This window comes from Corythoichthys intestinalis, chromosome 4 (assembly GCF_030265065.1).
Source record: "Corythoichthys intestinalis isolate RoL2023-P3 chromosome 4, ASM3026506v1, whole genome shotgun sequence".
Lineage (NCBI taxonomy): Eukaryota > Metazoa > Chordata > Actinopteri > Syngnathiformes > Syngnathidae > Corythoichthys > Corythoichthys intestinalis.
In genome coordinates this window covers 26,563,979-26,586,762 of record NC_080398.1, presented here as the reverse complement: position 1 = coordinate 26,586,762, position 22,784 = coordinate 26,563,979, and the positions used below count along the sequence as shown (strand labels likewise).

The 22,784-nt window shown below is 39.4% G+C and overlaps 3 protein-coding genes across 4 annotated transcripts; 2 read left to right on the top strand and 1 right to left on the bottom strand.

The window, feature by feature from the left end:
* Positions 1-1,915: 1,915 nt before the first annotated feature.
* LOC130915376 (vesicle-associated membrane protein 1-like) lies at positions 1,916-14,557 on the top strand. Of its 2 annotated transcripts, XM_057835356.1 has the most exons (5): positions 1,916-2,368; positions 5,148-5,286; positions 5,346-5,504; positions 12,655-12,706; positions 12,840-14,557. In XM_057835356.1, coding segments are annotated over exons 1-5 (369 nt in total). In that variant the 5' UTR covers positions 1,916-2,366; the 3' UTR covers positions 12,857-14,557. The 2 variants fall into 2 exon arrangements, with proteins under 2 accessions (XP_057691339.1, XP_057691338.1); XM_057835355.1 differs by lacking the exons at positions 1,916-2,368; positions 5,148-5,286; positions 5,346-5,504 and adding an exon at positions 5,550-9,674 and having other exon boundaries at positions 12,840-14,554.
* Positions 14,558-16,083: 1,526 nt separating this feature from the next.
* LOC130914700 (uncharacterized) lies at positions 16,084-20,772 on the top strand. Its single transcript, XM_057834135.1, has 3 exons — positions 16,084-16,986; positions 17,268-17,477; positions 17,657-20,772. Exons 1-3 carry the CDS (start codon positions 16,733-16,735, stop codon positions 17,814-17,816), a joined length of 624 nt encoding a protein of 207 aa, XP_057690118.1. The 5' UTR covers positions 16,084-16,732; the 3' UTR covers positions 17,817-20,772.
* Positions 18,096-22,654, bottom strand: LOC130914696 (uncharacterized). The gene is made up of 9 exons (XM_057834124.1): positions 22,119-22,654; positions 21,635-21,745; positions 21,325-21,412; positions 19,875-20,620; positions 19,599-19,782; positions 19,272-19,529; positions 19,004-19,175; positions 18,695-18,843; positions 18,096-18,471 (listed from the first exon to the last, which is right to left on the bottom strand). The coding sequence occupies exons 1-9, from the start codon at positions 22,494-22,496 to the stop codon at positions 18,284-18,286; spliced, it is 2,274 nt and encodes a 757-aa protein (XP_057690107.1). The 5' UTR covers positions 22,497-22,654; the 3' UTR covers positions 18,096-18,283.
* Between the last annotated feature and the right edge of the window lie 130 nt (positions 22,655-22,784).

Sequence of the window (22,784 nt, the reverse complement as noted above, 5' to 3'; positions counted from 1 at the left end):
TGAGAGGTATCCACGGATACAAAGACTTGTGACTTTGTATATTGTGACTAAATATTGCCATCTAGTGTATTTGTTGAGCTTTCAGTAAATGATACTGCAGCCATGCCCCAATGCATGATGGGAAGTGGAACCATGATGGGAAGTAAAACCATGACTGTGCGTCGTGCTACCAATGGATATATCTTCTCTGCTTTGGGAAATAACTTAAGGTGTTAAGACAAAGATCAGTTGCCACCTTACTTCCCCACATTGCTTCCCATGATAATTCTAATCATTGGGAGAGGGATTGCAAAGTTTTAGCCAATTGAAAAAATGCTCCAAAGGCTGCCAAAATTCACTCTACTCATTTAGCGCTGCCTTTTATCTCATTTTATAGGTAAAGTGGCGTTGTTACAGATTTTTAATTTCTATATTAAAAAAAGGCATGGCCGATATTTTTTTGCCAATTCCGATACTTTGAAAATGACGTGATCGGACCCGACATCTCTACTAAACACCCTGTGCCTGTCCCCTCCAAATCCTTGGGGTTTTCAAGCCCTCAGTGATCCGCCTAGATTTTTTTGACGGCAAAGTCATTTATAACATCAGTGAAATGCAGTTTTTGAGCAAGCTCACACTCAATGGAGACTGGAGAGCATGGCTAGGTTGTTAAGCCTGCCTGTGATACGGTGGAGCATAGGTAGTTTTGTATTATTTTCATTTTTCTGAAGGCTCGCGCTCCTCCAGCTAGTCACTTGCAAAGACAAGAAAATGCGTTGCACTTGAGTGCGCCACAGCGGGGGCAAACCATTCCCTGCAAAAAAGTATGTGTGTGTGTGGTGGGGGGGGGGGGCAAAAAAAGAAAGAAATATACACCATATTGGCCCAAATATAAGACTGTGTTTTTTGCATTGAAATAAGACTGAAGAAGTGGGGGTTGTCTTATATTCGCGGGCTAGACATTATACCCATTCACGATGCTAGATGGCACCAGATATCATTGAAGCGATGTTCTGTTATGACAGATCTCAGCTACTCTCAAGTTTAACCAGTTTGCATTATTTTATTGCAATGTTTTTTCTTATTCAGATTTGTTTCAAGACTACAGTTATAGTTAGACTTCACTTTGATGGTTGATGCAGTTATTGCAATTTTGTTGTTTTATCACAATAGATTGGTTTGTTTACATTTTAAAAACCAGAAGCCATTCATTTACGAACGTGACTGCACTTTAGTTTACATATTTAAATGTTCAGATATAAAGATTTGAATGAGGCAAAATAACATGCTTTTTTTTCAAATGTGTTGTTATAATATTTTGTTTCAGATGTACTATAATTATATTCTGTATAAATATTAATTTGGTGTTCAAAAAGTGTTTTTTCAAACTTGAGTCTTGAAAAAGAGGGGTCGTCTTGTAATCAGGGCAGTCTTATATTCAGGCCAATACGGTATTTGAAATATTTAATATGTTAAAGTTTTTAAGTATATATCGAGTACAACATAATATTTAATCAGACAATGATTTAAATAAAAAAAGAAATATGTGAAATTATGAATGTTAAAAAAAAAAAAAAAAATTAAGAGTCATTTAGGGGCCCCTATGGTCCTGAGGCCCGGGATAACATACCCAGTTGCCCCCCACGTCGACGGGCTTGTGTCCCCCACCCTCCACCCGTTTTTAATCAGTTTTTATTTTAGTTAACAAAAAGTGTTTTGAATACAAATGTTCCTCTTCTTGTTAGTTTTTGTTCACAAAAATAACATTGATTTACTATCAGCTCAAAACGTCGTAAAGCGAGGACCCCTCTTCCAAACATGCACTGCAGTGATGTCCACTTTCACAAGAAGTGTAGCTGCAGTACTGCAAAGTGTGCAGGTGGGGGAAGGGGAAGGAGAGGAGGGAACGTGTGAGTGGGGGTAGTACCGCACTGTAGCTTCTGAATCCAAGTGGGGAAAGGTGGTAGAGGAACTCGACGCATTACTGCAGCAGCAGCAGCCGGCGCATCACTCTCGCTTTTCCACGCAGGCGCACACAAGCCTCAGAACGAAAGAAGCAAACAACAAATCATCTTCACAAGCTTCTAGAGAGGATATTCGTACACTGAGTCAGTGGCTTTTTGCTTTTTCCCCCCTCTTCCTTAAGGAAGTGGATGCTGAGGAGAAGTACTCAGGATCACTCAGCTCACTTCTATTTGCTGACTCGCTTGTTTTGGGGGGGTTGCTGCACTGCGGCACTTTGATGTTGTTTGGGGGGGAAGTTCTCTAAGATTTCTTTATTTTGTGTTGTTTTGGGTTGATTCTTGTGCGTTTGGCTTCATCGTTGGACTTTGGAACCTCCCAGTACCTCCTTCTCTGCTGAGTCAGCACGAGCAGCTGCATAGAAAATGTGAGTGTTTATGCGGATTTGGATTGATTTATTAAGAAGCAGGGTTAATGTACTGAATTAAAAGCTTAGGTCATTTTTCTCAACTTTGTTTTTTTCCGGTTTGCTTTCTTTCTTTGCTGACTTCAGTATGAAAACCTTGAACGTGTACTATGATAGTGCTGAAGTCACTTTGAGCATCATTGTATGAGTGCTATTTAACTCTTTGGCTGCCTTTGACAGCAAAAGACGTCCAATCCATTTTGACTGGAAGGGTTGGCAGTGAGCGAAAGTCAAAATTGATTCGACGTCTATTGCCGTTAAAAGGTGTTTTTCATGAATAGTACTTTCTTCTTTTAGTAACTACCATAACACATACTTTAAATACTATGCATATACCTGGCCTGGCAGTGAGTTAATGAGGGCCTGAACATTGTAGTTGCGTTTTTTCTCAGAAGACTGAAACTATATAAATATTTGGTTCTCAAAGGGTGATGAGAACCACTGATGGTACGCTGCTTCCCTCTAGCGGTACGTGAAGACACCACAGAATTAAATCTACATTTTCTATATTCAGATATGTGTTTTCAGTTGGGATGGGAATTTCCCTGCCGATTAGTCTATGAGCAAGAAAAGTCACTATTTAATACACATATTAAATAAAAAGTTTAAAATGTTTCGTGTATTTATGAGCTATTTTAGCCCAAACATTCAGGACAAGTTGTTTATTTCAGTTCTATTGATGTAAAAAAAAAAACACTATCTGAATAAAGGTAAACAATTGAAAGAGATATACATTCCTGATATGTTCGCCAAAACTTCCCCAAACTTTGTCCCGTGTGGGCGACTCGGCGCTTTCTGTGAGTGGAAGCCAAGGGCCGGGATTTTATAACCCGGACATTACGTGATTTTTGGTCGGCATCAGCAACAAAATTGACCTCACATTTGCAAAGATGGATGTTGGGCTGGGCTGTAGTTTCGAGTTCAATTTTGATTTGTTTTCAGTTTGCCATTTGATAATTGCGATGTCGGCCCACCATGATATTTACGTCATCAGCCTTCGCGCTGTGACCGGGGAATTAAAAGGCTGCTTTCACACACCAAGTCCCCGGTAAGTCCCGGACATTATACTGGTACGCAACTCAGTTAAAGTCCGTGTCAGTCGACCCGGGAAATTGCTTTCGGACATATAGGTGGCCCGTTTAAATCCCGGGATTTACCCGGAGTTCAGCGTATGTCTGAAAGGGGCTTGAAATGCATGATGCTCCGTTTAATCAACTAGTAAAATATGAAACGTCTGATTATGAGCTGGCGGTTAAACGAGATACCTAAATACTAGGGATGTGCGCTAACTTTTAAGAAGCATTGAGGAGATCCCTGTGTGTTCTGCTAACTTTTTTTTTTGTGGTACAGCTTTAAGTATTTTGATTAGTTTTAGGGAATATTTCAGTAGGTTTTAAAGTATTTAGGTCACATGCAGTAGGCAATGACGGTGGTACTTTTACTGTACTTGGTATCCAAAGTTTGAGAAGCACTGACATATAACAAATTAATAGATACTAGGAGTTACAATTATTGTATATACAGTAAATATACAATACCGTGCTGATACATTATCGATTCATTGGACAGCAAAACGATATTTTTGACCCGTTCAAGAATAGTCTTCATGACAGTGGACATCGATTCAACAGTTATCATTAGCTTAACTCATTCACTGCCAGCCCAGGTCACAGAGTCTGTGCTGTGGTAGTTAAAAAAAGAGGAAGATTGATATTGAAAATACCTATTGATGGCATTTCAATTGGGAGGAGCTGGAAATATCACTCAACCAGTTAAAATGGATTGGACGTCTATTGCAGTCAATCGCAGCCAAAAATTTAAACTCAGGACATTTTTTTTATTTAGCGTATTTTTTAAAATTCTGTTTCATTACTATTTAAATAATTTTTTCCTCCAAAATGGCGTCAAACTACAATTGGACATCAATTGGGGGCCGCAAAATATTGTCCCGATATTGGCCCCTGGACTGAAGTTTGAGATCCCTGTCGTATACGAATGGATTTTTTTCCCTTCATATTTTCATAATCATATTTTGTGCATGAAAGTGTTATCAGAAGCCAAGGAAAGTAGTCTGTCTCTAGTTTGATTGATTTAAAAAACGTTTTTTTAGGGCTGTCAAAACTATCGCGTTAACGGGCGGTCATTAATTTTTTAAATTAATCACGTTAGAATATTTGATGCAATTAACACACATGCCCCGCTCAAACAGATTAAAATGACAGTGTAATGTCCATTTGTTACTTGTGTTTTTTCGTGTTTTGTTGCCCTCTGCTGGCGCTTGGGTGCGACTGATTTTATGGCACCATCCATGAGCATTGTGTAATTGTTGACGTCAACAATGGCGAGCTACTAGTTTATTTTTTGTTTGAAAATTTTACAAATTTTATTAAAACATTAAGAGGGGTTTTATTATAACATTTCTATAACTTGTACTAACATTTATCTTTTAAGAACTACAAGTCTTTCTATCCATGGATCGCTTTAACAGAATGTTAATGTTAATGCCATCTTGATTTATTGTTATAATAAACAAATACAGTACTTATGTACAGTATGTTGAATGTATATGTCCGTCTCGTGTCTTATCTGTCAATTCCAACAATAATTTACAGAAAAATATGGCATATTTTATATATGGTTTGAATTGCAATTAAATACGATTATTTAATTTTTAAGCTGAGATTAACTCGATTAAAAATGTTAATTGTTTGACAGCCCTACTTTTTTTTTTTTTTTTTAGGTCCGCCCCAGATGCCGCAGCTCCTGGCGCCCCAGGAGCCCCCGGTGCAGATGGTGCCGCCCCAGGAGGTGGACCTCCTGCACCACCCAACACCTCCAGCAACCGTAGGCTACAGCAAACGCAGGCCCAAGTGGAGGAGGTACAACATACTCAGTAACTCCCATTTTTCCCCAATTCACCAAATGCTTACCTATTAAGGTGGTGGACATCATGAGGGTGAATGTGGACAAGGTTCTGGAACGGGACCAGAAGCTCTCAGAGCTGGACGACCGAGCGGATGCTCTCCAAGCGGGCGCGTCGCAGTTCGAAAGCTGCGCGGCTAAGCTCAAGAACAAGTACTGGTGGAAGAACTGCAAGGTAGGCACACTAGTGCAAGTCTATTGAGCAGGCTTTAGGGGAGAACGGGATTGATTGTCACAGTTTTTACTGTTAGAATAGACTTTCATTTATTTTGCCAAAAAAATGTACTATTGCACAAAAATTCGTCAAAAACATTCCACTGTCACAATTCATTTCCAGTGGGAAACAGTGACCAAATATCAACAAAAAGTGACCAAAAAAAGCCCCAAAATATACAGGAAGTGACAATGAACAGGAGGTGGTGCAGAAATACCCTGAAATAAACAGGACACAACCCAAAAAGTAGAAGTGACTCCGGAATGAGTAAAAAAATGACCCAAAATCAATAGGAATTGACCTGTAAATATCCTAAAATTAACAAGGAAGTGACCCAAAATTAACTCGTTACAACGATAGATATCCAATTCATTTAAACTGGGAGGACTGGCTGTGAATTCTCATCGTTCAGTGCCATTGACGGTGCTAGACACCCAATCCATTTTTACTGAGCGCATTTGTTCATTTACCCCCTTCCAGTCAAAATGGATTGGTCGTCTAGCGCCATCAACGGTAGCCAATTAGTTAACATGGAAGCGACCCCAAAAATGCCCTCAAAAATATTAGGAAGTGACCAAAAATCTAAAAGATGGAAGCAACCGTTAAAAATTCGAATTGTTACAACAAACCTCAACACTTGTTTCTGGCTAAAAGCTAAACTAACAGCTAGCAAGAAATTAGCTAGATTAATAACAATTAAAACTGTAGCATTGTCTTCATGCTTTTTAATAGTAATAGCAACCTTTTCATAACTAGAAACCTTTTTGTGTATAAGTCCATAAAAAGAATATTTAAGATCTTAACATTTTGAAACTGACCTTAATAAAAGTAATTGTCTCTTACCTCAAAGTGATGTGACGTTTTACCGTCAAGACAATGCAAGTTTGCTATTCGCACAATCAGTGTTGTTAATATTACCTAAAAAAAAAAAAAAAAAAAAAAAAATTACAGTTACAAATTACTTATCCCAATAAGTAATTTAGTAACTCTTACTTGGCAAAGTAACTCACGTTACATTTCATGTTCTACAAATTATTACATGATTCATTCTGTTGAGAGAAATGTTGGAAGAAATGTTTTGTACTCATAAACGTGTCCTCAGTTGATGTTGAAATAATGTTCCTATTGCTTATTATTATTGCCATATTATCTTTTCGCCACAAGATGGCAGGATGGGACTTAATTGTCTAAAGTGCTACTTTTATTACTTCTTTTTGTTTGACTTTGATTACTTTGATTTTGTGGGATTGCCTGTAAAGACAGCAATGAGAGAGGATGTATCCGCATGTCAATAGAAACTATGCAGTACAAACTGCAGCAATGGTTTGCAACAGATGTTATAATAGACGTACAGGGCAAACTCCTTACCAGATGTTGACAAACAAGAAACCAAATATTTCCAGAATGCAAAAATTTGGGTCTGTATGTTACAGATACAAACAAGACAAGGGAAAATTGGATTCTAAGTGTGACCAAGGACAGTTTGTTGGCTATGACAAAAAAACAGTCCAGCATATCTAGTCTACTATCCAGACACAAAGAGAGTACAATAACCATAGGCTGGTAAAATTTGTGAACAAGGAAGTCATAGAAAAACAGACACAGACATGTGACATGGATCAAGATGAAGAATAGAACATGATAAGGTTACCAAATTCTGATCAAACAAATGTAGAGGTCAAAAACAATTGAAGATCCTGTAGAGCCAAGTGCACATAGAGAGAGTCCAAAAGAAGTGACAAAATGTGAACTTGAGAGTAGAAGGTATCCCTCAAGAGAGAGGACAAAACCGAGTCATTTAAAAGACTTCATAACAGAAGCCAGAGATAGTGATGGAGTTTACTGTATACCACTGTTACAGGATGGTAGTTGGTATACCTCAAACATATGAGAGGCCATGAGTTCAAATAACTCAAAAGATTGGTCAAAAGCCATGGATGAAGAAATTCAGTCACTAAACGAAAATAAAACATTTACCTTGACAACACTGCCAAAAGGCAAGAAAACAGTGGGGGTTAAATGGGTTACGCACTCAAAAAGAATGAAGATGGGAGAGACAAGTACAAAGCACGATTTGTGGCTAAGAGATTTAACCAGAGAATGGGAATAGCTTTGGTTTGCACAAGACCAGATTTAAGCTATGTGGTAAGCAGGTTATCGCAGTACTTTACTGAACCCACGGAAGAGCAGTGGACTACTGTGAAACATGTCTTACGATACCTAAAAGGTACTTCCGAAAAGAGCCTTAGTTTCAAAAGAGACGACAATGCGAAACTTGGTATACAGGCATATAGTGATGCTGACTGGGCAGATGATACTAGCGACAGGCGCAGTACTTCAGGATACTGTGTTTTCTTCAGCAAGAATAGTTCTCCAATTTCTTGGAAAACAAAGAAACAACCTACCGTCGCACTGTCTACCTGTGAAGCTGAATATATGGCACTGGCTTCAACCATACAAGAATGCCTATATTTAGAACAATTACTAGGTAGCATTGATCATTATCAGTACGCTCCAACAACTGTACACGATGACAACCAAGGGAAAATCGCTCTTGACAAAAATCCTGTTAATAGACTGAGATGCAAGCACGTAGATATAAAATATCATTTTATTAGATATACTGTGAATCAGGGAAGAGTAACATTGACGTATTGTCCAACAGATGACATGATAGCTGATATCATGACAAAACCTGTAACAAAGTTAAAATTGAGGAGGTTTGACAGTGTTATTTTTGGAATTTGAAATGTAAAAGTTCATTTGTTTGTTAAAAAGGGCGTCAACATGAGAACAAGCGGGGGTGTTGAGAGAAATGTTGGAAGAAATGTTTTGTATTCATAAATGTGTCCTCAGTTGATGTTGAAATAATGTTCCTATTGCTTGTTATTATTGACGTATCATCTTTTCGCCACAAGATGGCAGGATGGGACTTAATTGTCTGAAGTGCTACTTTTATTACTTCTTTTTGTTTGACTTTGATAACTTTGATTTTGTGGGATTGTCTATGAAGACAGCAAAGAGAGGATGCATCCGAATGTCGACTTTGATTTTGTGGGATTGCCTAGGAAGACAGCAATGAGAGAGGATGCATCCGCATGTCGATGAAAATTAAATACGCCGAGTTTTGGCTGAAAGACAACTTATTCTCCGTCAATTTTTCCTACGAATGCAACGTTGAGCTGCAACCACCTCAATAGGTTATTGGCCCAGGAGTCATTCGAAAATAAAGTCAAGTTTCCTCCGTGTAGAAGGTCGTGAAGGACAGCGTGCTCACGGACTGCTGATTAGCGGAAAAAGCTAACAAGAAACATGGATCCACGAGGAACAAGTAGGTTGACTCGACTGGCATTTGACGGAGATGAAGCTAAATATAAACTGTGGGAAACTAAAATGCTGGTACATTTTCATCTAATCGGGCTAAAGAACACAGTGCTGGTAGGACCAACCACTGAAGCCGAGAGAGAAAATGATCAAATGAAAAATGCGGACGCCTATGCTGAAATGATACAACTTCTTGATGATAAAAGCCTCTCGTTAATAATGAGAGATGCGCCAAATGATGGAAGAAAAGCTCTGAAAATATTAAGAGAATATTATGCTGGGAAGGGAAAACCCAGGATTATAAATTTGTACACCATGCTAACATCTCTTCAAAAGGGAAACAAAGAAAGCATAGTGGACTACATAATAAGAGCTGAGACCGCCATCACAGCATTGCGAAATGCAGGTGAAACAATGGGAGATGGTCTACTTATCGCAATGGTCTTGAAGGGGCTGCCAGAAAGTTACACGCCATTTGCAGTTAATGTGGCGCATACCGATGAGAACATGACATTTGTTGAATTCAAAACCAAACTCCGAAGTTTTGGAGAAACTGAAGAATTATACAGAGTGATGAAGACTCAAGCAAGAGCTTCAAAGCAAACCACAAAAGCAAACGCTCGTGACCAAGAGTTGGTGTGCTTCAAATGTGGGATCAAAGGCCACCGTGCGAAATCATGTCGACAACAGACATGGTGTAGTCGTTGCAAAACTGACACGCACAAAGACGCCACTTGCAGACACAAGGACAAACCGGACAGAGCGAGAAAAACTGCTGAAGATGGAGATCATGACGTCGCGTTCGAGGTGAGAGATGAACAGCCCGACACCAGGCGGCTCAACACATTCTATAACGTCTTTCACATCTAATATGTTTATAGTAGCTGATTGAACGGAATTGTCTTTTTCATTTAAAAAAAACAGGTCAGACTTTACCATTTTTAAAAATTTCACCTATATGAGTTAGAGCAGGGCGGTAAACCGAAAATTTACCGTCACCGAAATTCTTCACGATGACCGACGTAATTTTGACCATGTCGGTAAATTCGGTAATTTAATAAAACAAGAAAATAGTCTTTTTATCCCGCTTTGACGCTGTGTTGTTTGGCTATGTTCATGCCCCTTTAAGAAAGCAGACAGTGTGCTTACGTATGGAGTCACGTGGTTTTCAGGAAGCCAATCAAACAGAAGCCCGGTAGGCTAACTCTAGCGGCTAACGCTACAAGTAAACGGGATGGAGTCGGGCTTAAGTTAGCTTCGCCAAACTTTCACCCGACATTAAGTAAACTCTTGGCGGGTTCCAGACGGGCTTTCATCCGCTGTCCTCCCTGGTTCTCACGATATTAGGAGAGGATGCTTTCAGTGCTTTCTTCTGGTAGCCAAGCCACAGGCTAACGCTAGCAGCTAACAACGGCTACAAATGAACGTGAAAGAGTCGGACAGCGGCTCTAACCTTGTCGAAACGGCTGAAATTAATGAGTGGACTGGACACGGACTTCATGTAGCAATCATCATGTCGCGTTATTTGGCATCTCTGTGTGATTTCTCTGAAAGCTTTCATGATGGTAAAGCACTCAGTGTAAAGTATAATCCAACAGTGAAGCCTATATATAAATAGGACAGTTTAATGGCCACAACTAGTTTCTGTATGTGTTTGCTTTATTCTGCCATCATAAAACCTTAAATGTTTCATTGGAATCAGAGCAATACAGCTTTAATCTGGTTGTGTCTGTGTGGGGGTGCATGTATTAAAAAAAAATTTCAGGGGGGTCAGGGTGGGGGGGTACTGAAACCTTGACGTAAACACTTGTGTTGAATAATTATGTCACAGCAGCCATTACCAATAAGTTGTCTGAAGTGTACTGTTAAAGCTGCAAGTCATTTGTGTTAGAATGACATGTTTGCACAGTCGTTATATTGATTTTTTAATGTTGTACATTTTTCAAGTCATACAAGCTGTTATAGATGTTCACACTAGAATTCTTATTGTTTACAAGATTTTTTTAAATAATGTTTAGACTGCATGTGCAATTGTTAAATTGAAAGCTGGTTAAATAAATTTAATGAGAAACGGTTAATTTGTATTCCATGCATTGATTCAAATTATATAACAGTCCACTTGGGCGAATTTATCGTCATTTATCGTTATCGAGGTAAATCTGCTCAATTTATCGTGATACGTACTTAAGGCCATATCGCCCAGCCCTAATATGAGTTACTGGTATACAAGTTTCAAACGCTGTGAGAGAAAAAAAGCCTTTTGCCTGTTGTACTGAACCATGACTTGTGTGTACCATCACACCCCTAATATATATTTTTCAATATCCAGGCTCTGAATGTCTTCCCTCTTCTATCTTTGCGTTAGTTGTTTTGATAAAAAAAAAAAAAAATAAAATAAAAAATGACACACGGTTTATGGATACGTCATACAAGAAAAGTTTAGGGCAAGTGATTATTTTTGCTAATAAAAAACTAAAACAAATTGTTATTATATTGTAGCATTTACAAGGACAATGCTCACTTGGTGATGAAAATGCATACTGAACAGGAAGGAAAACAATTATTTTCAATTAATTGTCCCCACCTGAAAGCCATGAACCTAACATTTGTTTGTGTTCAATGTATTTATTCAAATTTATCATTGGAAAAAGATACATATAAGACGTTTTTTCATTTTTCCCTTTATATATCGTTTTTTTGCATTGAAATAAGGCTGAAAAAGTGGGGGTCGGCTTATATTCGCGGTCTAGACGTTATACCCATTCACGACACTAAATGGCGCCAGATATAATTGAAGCGATGTTCTGTCATGTAAGATCTCAGCTACTCTCAAGTTTAACCAATTTGCATTATTTTATTGCAATGTTTTTCCTTATTCAGATTTGTTTCAAGACTACAGCTACAGTTAAGACTTCACTTTGATGGTTCATGCAGTTATTGCAATTTTGTTGTTTTATCACAATAGATTGGTTTATTTACATTTCAAAAACCAGAAGCCATTCATTTATGAATGTGATTGCACTTTAGTTTACATATTTAAATGTTCAGATATTAAGATTTTAATGAGGCAATATAACATGCTTTTTCTCTCAAATATATTGTTATAATCATGTTTCAGATGTACTTTAATTATTTTCTGTATAAAAATTAATTTAGTGTTCAAAAAGTCTTTTTTCAAACTTGAGTCTTGAAAAAGAGGGGGTCGTCTTATAATCAGGGCCATCTTATATTCGGGCCAATACGGTATATATATATTTATTCATTTATTTACTAAATCGTTATTAAGCACTTCAAATGTAATAATGATGATAAGTTTTAAACATGTTACTGTCCCACTGAATTAATAAAGTATAAAAATGCTTATACTTATTAAATGCTGAAATGAGTGAGTCCACTCAAATCTGCTCAAGCTGCTCACTTACACACAATGAGTTGCCACAGCAACTGTTTAACCTGTTAAACGATGATTGACGCATGCGGCGCTTTGAGGTTTCGGTTTACAAGCGTCTCTGGCAAGATAAAACCTTAACGTCTGTCAATCATCGTTAACTTTAATAGGCAACTCCAGTGCACTGCCTGACCAAGAAAAGCGGCAGGAGGAGAGTGAGAAAACATGATCAAATCCGGACAGCTCTATAAAATACTGCATTGATTTTTTTAATTGAAAAGAAATCCGCAATGGACTGAGGGCGCGAAGTTTGAAGCGCAAAGTAGCGAGGAATCACTGTACTGATAATGTTCAACACTGCTTATTGGTGACATTACTAGTAATGCCTTCTCCTTTCAGATGATGATTATGATGGGCATCATTGGCGTCATCGTGGTGGGAATAATATTCTGTAAGTACACATGACCGCATCTCCAGTTGGATTTTTGTCTGCCTATCTGGCTTGTTTATTGTGTGAGGGGATTTGATGTATTGCAAGAGACCATTAGAGTAATGACTTCGTCTCTCTCCTCTCTTCTCTGCAGTGTACTTCTTCTACTGAGCTTGGCCCGTCAAAAGGATGAATATGGACTTCGAGATTGTTGATGAGATGGATGACAGAACGTTAAAAAAAAATCCACCCTTTTAACCGTCCTCTCCTTAAACGTCTTTTTTTCCTGACCTTCTTCTTGACTTGCTTGTCCTCTTTTTTCCGCCTCAGTTTTCAGTTTAAACTCCGCTTGGGTTCATCATCACTCATGTATTATTGAAGGAAAGGAGAAAGAAGAACATCTGCTGAGAGGAGGGGTGTCCAATTTTTTTCCTGTACTTTCAGATGTTAGGGATGTCCCCACCAGAGCACGCGATTGGGAATCGGGCACGATTACATCACTATCAGTGGATTGGATTAGGGTAAAAATGATCAGGTTTTTAAAAAGGGTTCCCCCCCCCCAAGTAATAACTCATTGGCTGCCACTGACGGTGATAGAAAAGGCAATTTTTTAAGTGACTAACTCCATCTAGTGTTAAAGCTGAGAAGTGCAGCAGAATTTAGGCTGAACTCAAGCTTCTTGTGTGGGTCATATTCAATTATTCTTTTTCATAATTTTCTGCGAGCCAATAAATGGTGGTTAATGTTAGCCCTAGTTTGGACACCCCCGACTTAGAAATTGAAGCACGTATAGAAAGCTGTTTGAGCATTTACATAGTTTACATCCGTGATTAATAGTTTTATACAGAGAGTTACAGCCACTAAAAGACAATCTACACGATTGCAATGCAAAAATTATATGAGCCATAGATACGATTGTTTTGTATGGAAGAGGAAGTATTTTAATGGTCAAGGTTAGAGTAAAGCATTTAATCACATTTCTACATTTACACTCCGATAGAAATTCAACAACGTCAACGACAATGTTGCTGCCATATCACTTGCACTAACACAAAGTCCAAACTGATGTTTGTTTCCTATTTGCATGGCAAACGTGGTCGTTTTCTGTCCTAATCGCGACATTATTGCATCGAGTCTTTATTTGTCTAACTGTTTTTGTGAGTTTCACACGCTCTCCATCCGATAAAAACTCACGAGTGCCAAAAGTCGACAATTTTGAACTGTTAACATCATGTAGCGTAGACCGTGCTGACAAAAAAGCAGTACATTTAGATCTATCTTCAAGATATTTCTGTGTGAAGTAGTTAACCTATAGTTAAGAGGCTCCTTTTTTCCCCCCATCTAAGACTAATTTCAAGTGGATCACGTTACATACATTTCTGCTTAGCTTTAGCTGACAAACTAATCAACTTAAAAAAGGGTATTATTTGACAGTGAGCACATTTTGTGTTTTACAGGAAAAATGCAGCAAGGGTGAAAATGTTTGCAAGAATAATTGCATGCTTGACAATTTTGCTGATGCCAATAAAAGAAGTGAACGAAACTTCTCGGGATGGTTTTCAAGTTTGTTTTTTATTTAAAAGGACATACAACGCCTTTATCATTCGCTTCCCAGTGCTTCACAGAATTTGATTTTTCAGACGTGTGATAGTGACAGATAGTGAGAAAAACAAAACAAAGCCAGTACTTCCAGGAAATGGCCTCCCTTATCAAAGCCAGTAGTATTAGAGCCAATTAAATTCAGCATCCCAGATTGCCTGCCCTTTCTTGTGATGTCATTAATACCCATTATCACATGTACAGTGCCTTGCAAAAGTATTCGGCCCCCTTGAACCTTGCAACCTTTCGCCACATTTCAGGCTTCAAACATAAAGATATAAAATTTTAATTTTTTGTCAAGAATCAACAAGTGGGACACAATCGTGAAGTGGAACAAAATGTATTGGATAATTTAAACTTTTTTAACAAATAAAAAACTGAAAAGTGGGGTGTGCAATATTATTCGGCCCCCTTGCGTTAATACTTTGTAGCGCCACCTTTTGCTCCAATTACAGCTGCAAGTCGCTTGGGGTATGTTTCTATCAGTTTTGCACATCGAGAGACTGACATTCTTGCCCATTCTTCCTTGCAAAACAGCTCGAGCTCAGTGAGGTTGGATGGAGAGTGTTTGTGAACAGCAGTCTTTAGCTCTTTCCACAGATTCTCGATTGGATTCAGGTCTGGACTTTGACTTGGCCATTCTAACACCTGGATACGTTTATTTTTGAACCATTCCATTGTAGATTTGGCTTTGTTTTGGATCATTGTCCTGTTGGAAGATAAATCTCCGTCCCAGTCTCAGGTCTTGTGCAGATACCAATAGGTTTTCTTCCAGAATGTTCCTATATTTGGCTGCATCCATCTTCCCGTCAATTTTAACCATCTTCCCTGTCCCTGCTGAAGAAAAGCAGGCCCAAACCATGATGCTGCCACCACCATGTTTGACAGTGGGGATGGTGTGTTCAGGGTGATGAGCTGTGTTGCTTTTACGCCAAACATATCGTTTTGCATTGTGGCCAAAAAGTTCAATTTTGGTTTCATCTGACCAGAGCACCTTCTTCCACATGTTTGGTGTGTCTCCCAGGTGGCTTGTGGCAAACTTTAAACGAGACTTTTTATGGATATCTTTGAGAAATAGCTTTCTTCTTGCCACTCTTCCATAAAGGCCAGATTTGTGCAGTGTACGACTGATTGTTGTCCTATGGACAGACTCTTCCACCTCAGCTGTATTTCTCTGCAGTTCATCCAGAGTGATCATGGGCCTCTTGGCTGCATCTCTGATCAGTTTTCTCCTTGTTTGAGAAGAAAGTTTGGAAGGACGGCCGGGTCTTGGTAGATTTGCAGTGGTCTGATGCTCCTTCCATTTCAATATGATGGCTTGCACAGTGCTCCTTGAGATGTTTAAAGCTTGGGAAATCTTTTTGTATCCAAATCCAGCTTTAAACTTCTCCACAACAGTATCTCGGACCTGCCTGGTGTGTTCCTTGGTTTTCATAATGCTCTCTGCACTTTAAACAGAACCCTGAGACTATCACAGAGCAGGTGCATTTATACGGAGACTTGATTACACTAAGGTGGATTCTATTTATCATCATCGGTCATTTAGGACAACAATGGATCATTCAGAGATCCTCAATGAACTTCTGGAGTGAGTTTGCTGCACTGAAAGTAAAGGGGCCGAATAATATTGCACGCCCCACTTTTCAGTTTTTTATTTGTTAAAAAAGTTTAAATTATCCAATAAATGTTGTTCCACTTCACGATTGTGTCCCACTTGTTGTTGATTCTTGACAAAAAAATTAAATTTCATATCTTTATGTTTGAAGCCTGAAATGTGGCGAAAGGTTGCAAGATTCAAGGGGGCCGAATACTTTTGCAAGGCACTGTACCTGTGCTTATCAGTGTTTATGTGCGTGGGTATAAATGATGTCAAAAAATGGCTGCGCCCGTAAGCGGAGTCATTTTGTGTGTGTGTAAATATCATTTCATTCATTATCAGAGGCTCATGAAATTTGCAAATTACATACTTAGATACTTAGAGCCACTGTCTTTCACATTAAAGGTGATTTAAAACTACGTGTTGTTCCCCGAAATAGCCCTCTTTATAGTGCCGTAGTAAAAAAAAAAAAAAAAAGACTGTAAATAAAGGGGGAGGAGGGGGGTGAAAATAAGTAAAATAAATTTGATATCACAGGTTAAAATAAGTAAAAAATTGATATCACAGGTTAAAAACACCGTTTAACCATAAATGGTCACAGATCTGTTGTGGTACTTAGTAAAAGAGGCAATAGGCATCCAATCCATTTCAATGGCAGCCAGAGAGTTAAAGAGCATATGACACGAGAAAAAAAGTCTTAAATAGCATTATTGTGTGAATTAGAATCATATTTTGAGACGATTCGACTATATACAGCAAATTTGCAAAGCACAGATAACGAGAAATTAGACTTTTAATGTGCTGTTAGGCCCCTCCTCCTGTTAAAGCCCGCTGGCGCCGCCATCTTGCTGATGACGTCAGCGGTAGAACGATTTCAGGCAGCTTTAGCATTGAGCCCAATGGAGGAGGAAACATTTTCCAGCGATTCTGGTTCAAGTTTGGAATTTTCAAACATAATTGGCGATCCAGAGGAAGTATGTGCCATACAGCCATATAGGTTTGAGCCATATTTGGAGGAAAAAGATATGGAATCAGAAAGCAGCGACACAGACGAGACTGAGCCAAACTCCCAGGATGACCACAGCAGACTGGGCAACACTGCATGGTGAGTGGCTGAAAATTAAATCGGTTTTGGTATATTCTGTTTTATTCACATACACAGTGGGGAGAACAAGTATTTGAGACACTGCTAATAGGAAAACCCATTGGCAGTGTCTCAAATACTTGTTCTCCCTACTGTATCTCTTCATTTTTTTATAGTGACATTTTCATTGTTATTAGTTTTAATTTGTGGAGACCTGAGAAAATACATTTTTCTTGCAAGGAGTCTTTCACTACAATCCATGTTCTGCATTTAGATTTAAAATTTCATTTATTTTTCTGAAGGTGTTCATGTGAATGCTGTGCAGTGATGCCCACAGTAGATGAGTGCGTTTGCTGTGGTGAACAGGAGCGAGTCAGGGAGAAGATGGAGGGGGCTGGGGTCCAATGTATTACCCAGCACCCTGGATTTCAGCCCGTGTGCCTGAACGTAGACGTCCTTCAGACAGCCTATTATGCCTACAGGCAAAATTATGAGGACCAGTCAGGAAACAAGTATGTGTCATATATATGCACTGATCAGAATTTCATAAACCAACCTTTTTTGTGATCGGCAGTGACTTAGGCTAGTTAGCATTGTCTCACAAATTACAATGTAAAATAACGGTTTGCATTACTGTGTTGGTTTTCAAATGGAAAAGGAAATGAATGACCCCATCCTATTGTGCTTTCAGCTGGAAACGTTACACGGCGTATCGCCAGTTTGTGCGCTGGGTGTACGAGTTCCTGGGGCGGAGGATCAGGGTTCCTCTACCAGCCTGTGTGGTCGCGCAGATCAGGACAAGCTTCCCATCACCGGAGTTTGTTGGATACCAACCTTGTAATCCTCCCTAAAACTCCAAGTTGAATAAAATATTGTAATCGTTTCATTATACAGTCATCCTGATGTGATTTTTAAAAGAATATCTCTACTTCAATATTTTTGCAAGCCTCAGTGGTTAGTCTTATTACATATTTGCTAAGTGCAATACAAAAATTATATTTCCATGACAAAGTATTGTACTGAATGGAATATGGAAATATGACAAATGCAAGGACGTTATAAGATACTTATTTCTGACATGCTGATACAAGTAAAAAACAATTGCTACTGTATCAAGCTCAAGACAATGATTTGGAAAAATACACAAAATGGTTTTATTCACCGGAATTTAAGTGTGCCATTATATTTTATATATACCAACATATTTACACAGGGCTCGAACCAATAATACCTTATAAATTCAAAAAACTAGCTCACATTTTCAAAAGATGACAACGAAAGAACTGGGGAACACAATTATACAAAATTAAAGGTTCAATCATGGCACATTAAAACGTGTGACATGATCCCGGACCGCCTGTTCTTTGTCAGGTCGCTGAAAGCTGCTGCTGAGGGATAACCTCCCGGCCTCGGGCACAGCCGGTATCGCCTCCAATTCATCCGGCTCTACATCACTCGCGTCCTGCACAAGCCTCTCCACCGCCGACATCAGCTCGCTAACATACTCTGATAACAAGGGAAGCAAATGGTACTGACAAATGCACAGAGATAATTCCACATGAAATCCATTCCATTTATCTTGCAAATATCAAGCAAAAATGGGACAGATTCTAAAAACACACTTGACACTGTATCCAGTAATAAAGTGTCCAAAGGTTTGTACATTACGATGACACCCAATAATTTACAACAATGAGTTCAATTGACAGGATTAGTAATGCGTACTTACCAAATGTAGGGTTCTCCAAAACTTTGCGCACAACATGGCCGCCTTGTTTTGATTTTGGAAAGTGGATGCTATAAATCCCCACTCCGTCTCGGGTTAAGCTGTGGGCTCGATGGGCGTTTTCATTGAAGTGAAGAGCAGCCACAATCGTCCTTAAAAAAAAAAAAAAAAAAAACATGGATGGAATAGTATTTCCATATTAATATTCATATTGAAAATGTCTTAATCGATCAGATTGTGATTGGGACAACAAAAAACAAAGACATGAGATAATATACTGGATAAATCAGCAGAAAATTGTTACAATAATACCTGCTGAGCATCCCCTCGTAAGAAAAGGCGAACATTTTGGGTGTAAAATGGTTCACCAGACTGTGGAAGGCTTCCAGGTGGGAAGTCTGGTAGACTGGAGACAGCCGGCGAATGTCAGCCAACAGTTTGGAGCCACAGATCAGCTTCTCCAGCTCATTGGTCAACTTGGTGTCTGCAAAATACCAGACAGAATCAAATTTGTACTTGAACAGAGAAGCATTTTGCGAAATAGTATAAGTGTGCTTATTGTAATGGAATGCAAACTTACGAGGCGTGAGCCAAGGCTTTTTCCGTTCCCGACCTTCCAAAGGACCATGGCTGCACCTGGGGAAACTGCCTTTGAAGCCCGAGTGATCATTCTGAACATGGCTCAGTACTGACTCCCACTTGTCGAGGATGAGTCTGGGGTCCCCAGGTCGCGTTGACGCCACGGACCAATATAAATGGTTGATGATACTGCCAATCCAGGGTTTTAGGGCTTCACATCCACGCAGCTTAGAGAGGTTCTGCAACTTTTTCTTCAAACCTTGGAAAGACAATTATGTAGGTGTGTAAAATATGCTAGAAATAAAGCTGTGATAATGAATCTTATTACCTTTGCCAATATGCCAGATGTCAAAAAGATGCTCAATGTGTGGGAACTGTTCTCGGACGAGCTTGTTGACAGTCACATGTCGATCTGTCACCAGAGTTCCCACACGCACAAACTCCTCGAGCACACGCAGTGACCGAACCAGTCCTTCGGGCTCCATGTGGTAGCTACCTCCTACCTCGTTACTCTGAGATTTGGGAAAAAACAAAGCAACATACAGTATGATATATAAAGAATTAGGCTTATATCGAACATCTTTTGTTCACAAGTTTAATTTACCTGCACAATCTGCACATCCAAGATGGTTAGCTTCCGCAGTTCCATCATCGTGTAAGTCCCGTATTTTGCACTGTGACCGGGTGAGTCAGCTCGTCCGTCGCCACCACAAACAATTTCCTCTCCCTCAGCTTGTAGATGGCTCAACAGCCAGATTTGCCGCTCTCGCCACACGCTTTTGATGGCTTGGTGAAGGTAGCGTTCTTGATGGCGAAAGTACGACCGAGTGGAGTAAACAGCTACACCCATGTGAGATAACACACGCAGAACTTTGCCCACAGTTGCACCAGCAAATAAAATGGCTGCAGAAAGAAATATGTTTCCAGCAGCAATTCTGCCGACATATGGTTGGGAGTTCCATGTTCCGGTGTGACCACATCCAGGCTCAGCACACTTCAAGGCCAGCACCAACATGGTACCGACCTCAGAAGGGACCCAGTTGACCTTCTTGCAGGCACACGCAGGACAACTGACCCACTGGCTAATGAGCTGAATGAGGGCGACCCAGTAGATTAGATATACCCGGCTGGGAACTGGCGCAGGGTCGGCCGCAGCCATATCAGGACAATCGGACTCGCTGGACTCGCAGTCAGAAGGTGCGGTGGGTAGGTCATACTCAGAATCAGCCTCGCACACCAACATTTCTTCATCCGAGTCCCAGCTGTCGATGGTAACATTCAGCTCTGAGTGAACAACGCAGGTTTGGGTACCCACAGTCATCATGAGGGGCCCGGATGTTGTCTGGACACCTGAAAGATACACACAATAGATCACAATCTTCTTCCCCCTATTGCTATAACATGTTGATGATTGTGTGAGAAACCCAATAAAAATTTTCATTTTAACCGCAGTAGAGTTTAGATTTTATGTAAGCCTGTCAAACAAATGAATTAGAAAACAATCAGACTTGAAAATTATATTATTATTTTTTATTTTATATTCTAAAAAATAAAATAAAATAATCAGAGAAAAGGGTGGCTACTTTGAAGATACTAGAATATTATATGTTTTAGTTATATTTCACATTTTTTGGCTGAGTACATAATTGCACATAGTTTTATTACCTTTAGTGAGAATTTACAATGTAAATAGTGACAAAAATAAAGAAAACGCACTAATGAGAGACGGTGTGTCCAAACATTTGGCCTGTGATGTATTTTGGAAGGCAGCTATGACAATGAAAAACTTACACTGGATAAGTTCCAACCTATTATAGGTTAATCATTTAAACATTATAATGATAGTAAACACTTTGCCCTTACTCGGTATTTTATATATATATATATATATATATATATATATATATATATATATATTAAAAAAAAAATGTTTCTTTAATCTGTATTATATTAATTCAATAAGCACAAGTCAAATGGATGTTTTGAAAGTTTGTTAATAGCAACGATAGGTAATTCCTTAAATTAGAAGCAACTGAAAATGTACTTCGAATTACCTTTATGTCGTCTTTGAGGTTGCAAAGCAGCACTAACAGCAACAGTCTGACTTGGTGGCAAAAGACAAACCTGACAGGACTCGTCGACCTATGGGTACACAGACAACATCAAGTTTATAGTTATTCATTAGCCTCAAATGTATTGACTATGTAATCATATTTTGATAACTAGATGGCAAAATAAGAATTTTCCCCAAAACCAAAGACAGAAAGGTTTAGGGAATGTTATTATGACACATACACCAGGTGTCAAAAGTCATATTTTGAGTGGAAATGTTTTATAACATTTTGTAAAACACATTACACGTACCGATTTAGGAGCTGGCCCAGCGGCAAATTCTTCCAACTCAGGATTATCCGCGTCTGGATTAACACTTTCGCACTGTGTCTTTGAATGGGCCTGGTATTCTTGTATCATCGACTGAAAAGAAAAGGACACAATTCAATCACTCGAATAAACGCCGCGCGATTACAATTGTAGGAGACGGGCTGCTAGCGCTAGCTAGCGCTAGCTAGCGCTAGTAGCCCGCAGCTAGCGCTAGCAGCCCGCAAAATTCACAAAACGTGATGAGAGAAATCATTTAAAGCATGAAATGAGGTACCATAACCACTAGCCTCTGAGGTCAACAAGACGAATTGTTTGATAGTAAAGCGCGAATAATTCAGCAAATAATTACAGCAGCAACAAATGTGATTTTTTTGTTTGATGGTTTTTAATTAAAGCTAATTTATTGGCAGCACACTGAAATGGGTTTACAGTATTTTACATTATATAAAACACAACGCTTACTTACTTCAACTGCAGCCTTTTTCGTCCGCTTATCAATGGCAGCGGACTTCCTCTTCAGAGATTTGTGAGCGCTTTGCCCACTGCCGCTAGCTCCATGTTGAGGACGGGGGAAAATTGTTGGCACAGCTGTGTCAAGTAGGGTTCTGGCATGTTGCACTGAAAGTCCCATCTCAACTTTCCGCAGAGGAACAGGGTCGAAACAGTCTTCAGTAAAATGATCCGAACACAACGCTGAGGATTTGGATGGTGACCAATTGTCCCTCGTTCGTTGTACTTGCTTTACCCATGCTTCCCGGCGAACGGGATCTCTTGGGAACCGAAAAAGGCTCACATCACTCCCCGTGACGTTGGAACAAAAGCCTGCAACGCATCGTTTCGGCATGGTGCGAAAAATAAAGGAAATACTCTGCTAAATTAGACGAATCCGCAGTCCTTCTCACACAACAGCACGGGTAGCTAGCGAAGAGGTCTTCTACCGTACACGTCACATCCGCCTTCTTCCTAAATCCGAGATCACAGCCGGAAGTCTGTCATTTTCGTAGCGCGGGATTCAAAAAACTGAATAAATATAACGATCGCTTCCACACACATCCAAGCGGTCTGTTTCATTCAGGAGCATAAAATACCGCGGAAAGTATGAAATAAACATGCTTTTTGGTGTCATGGGCAC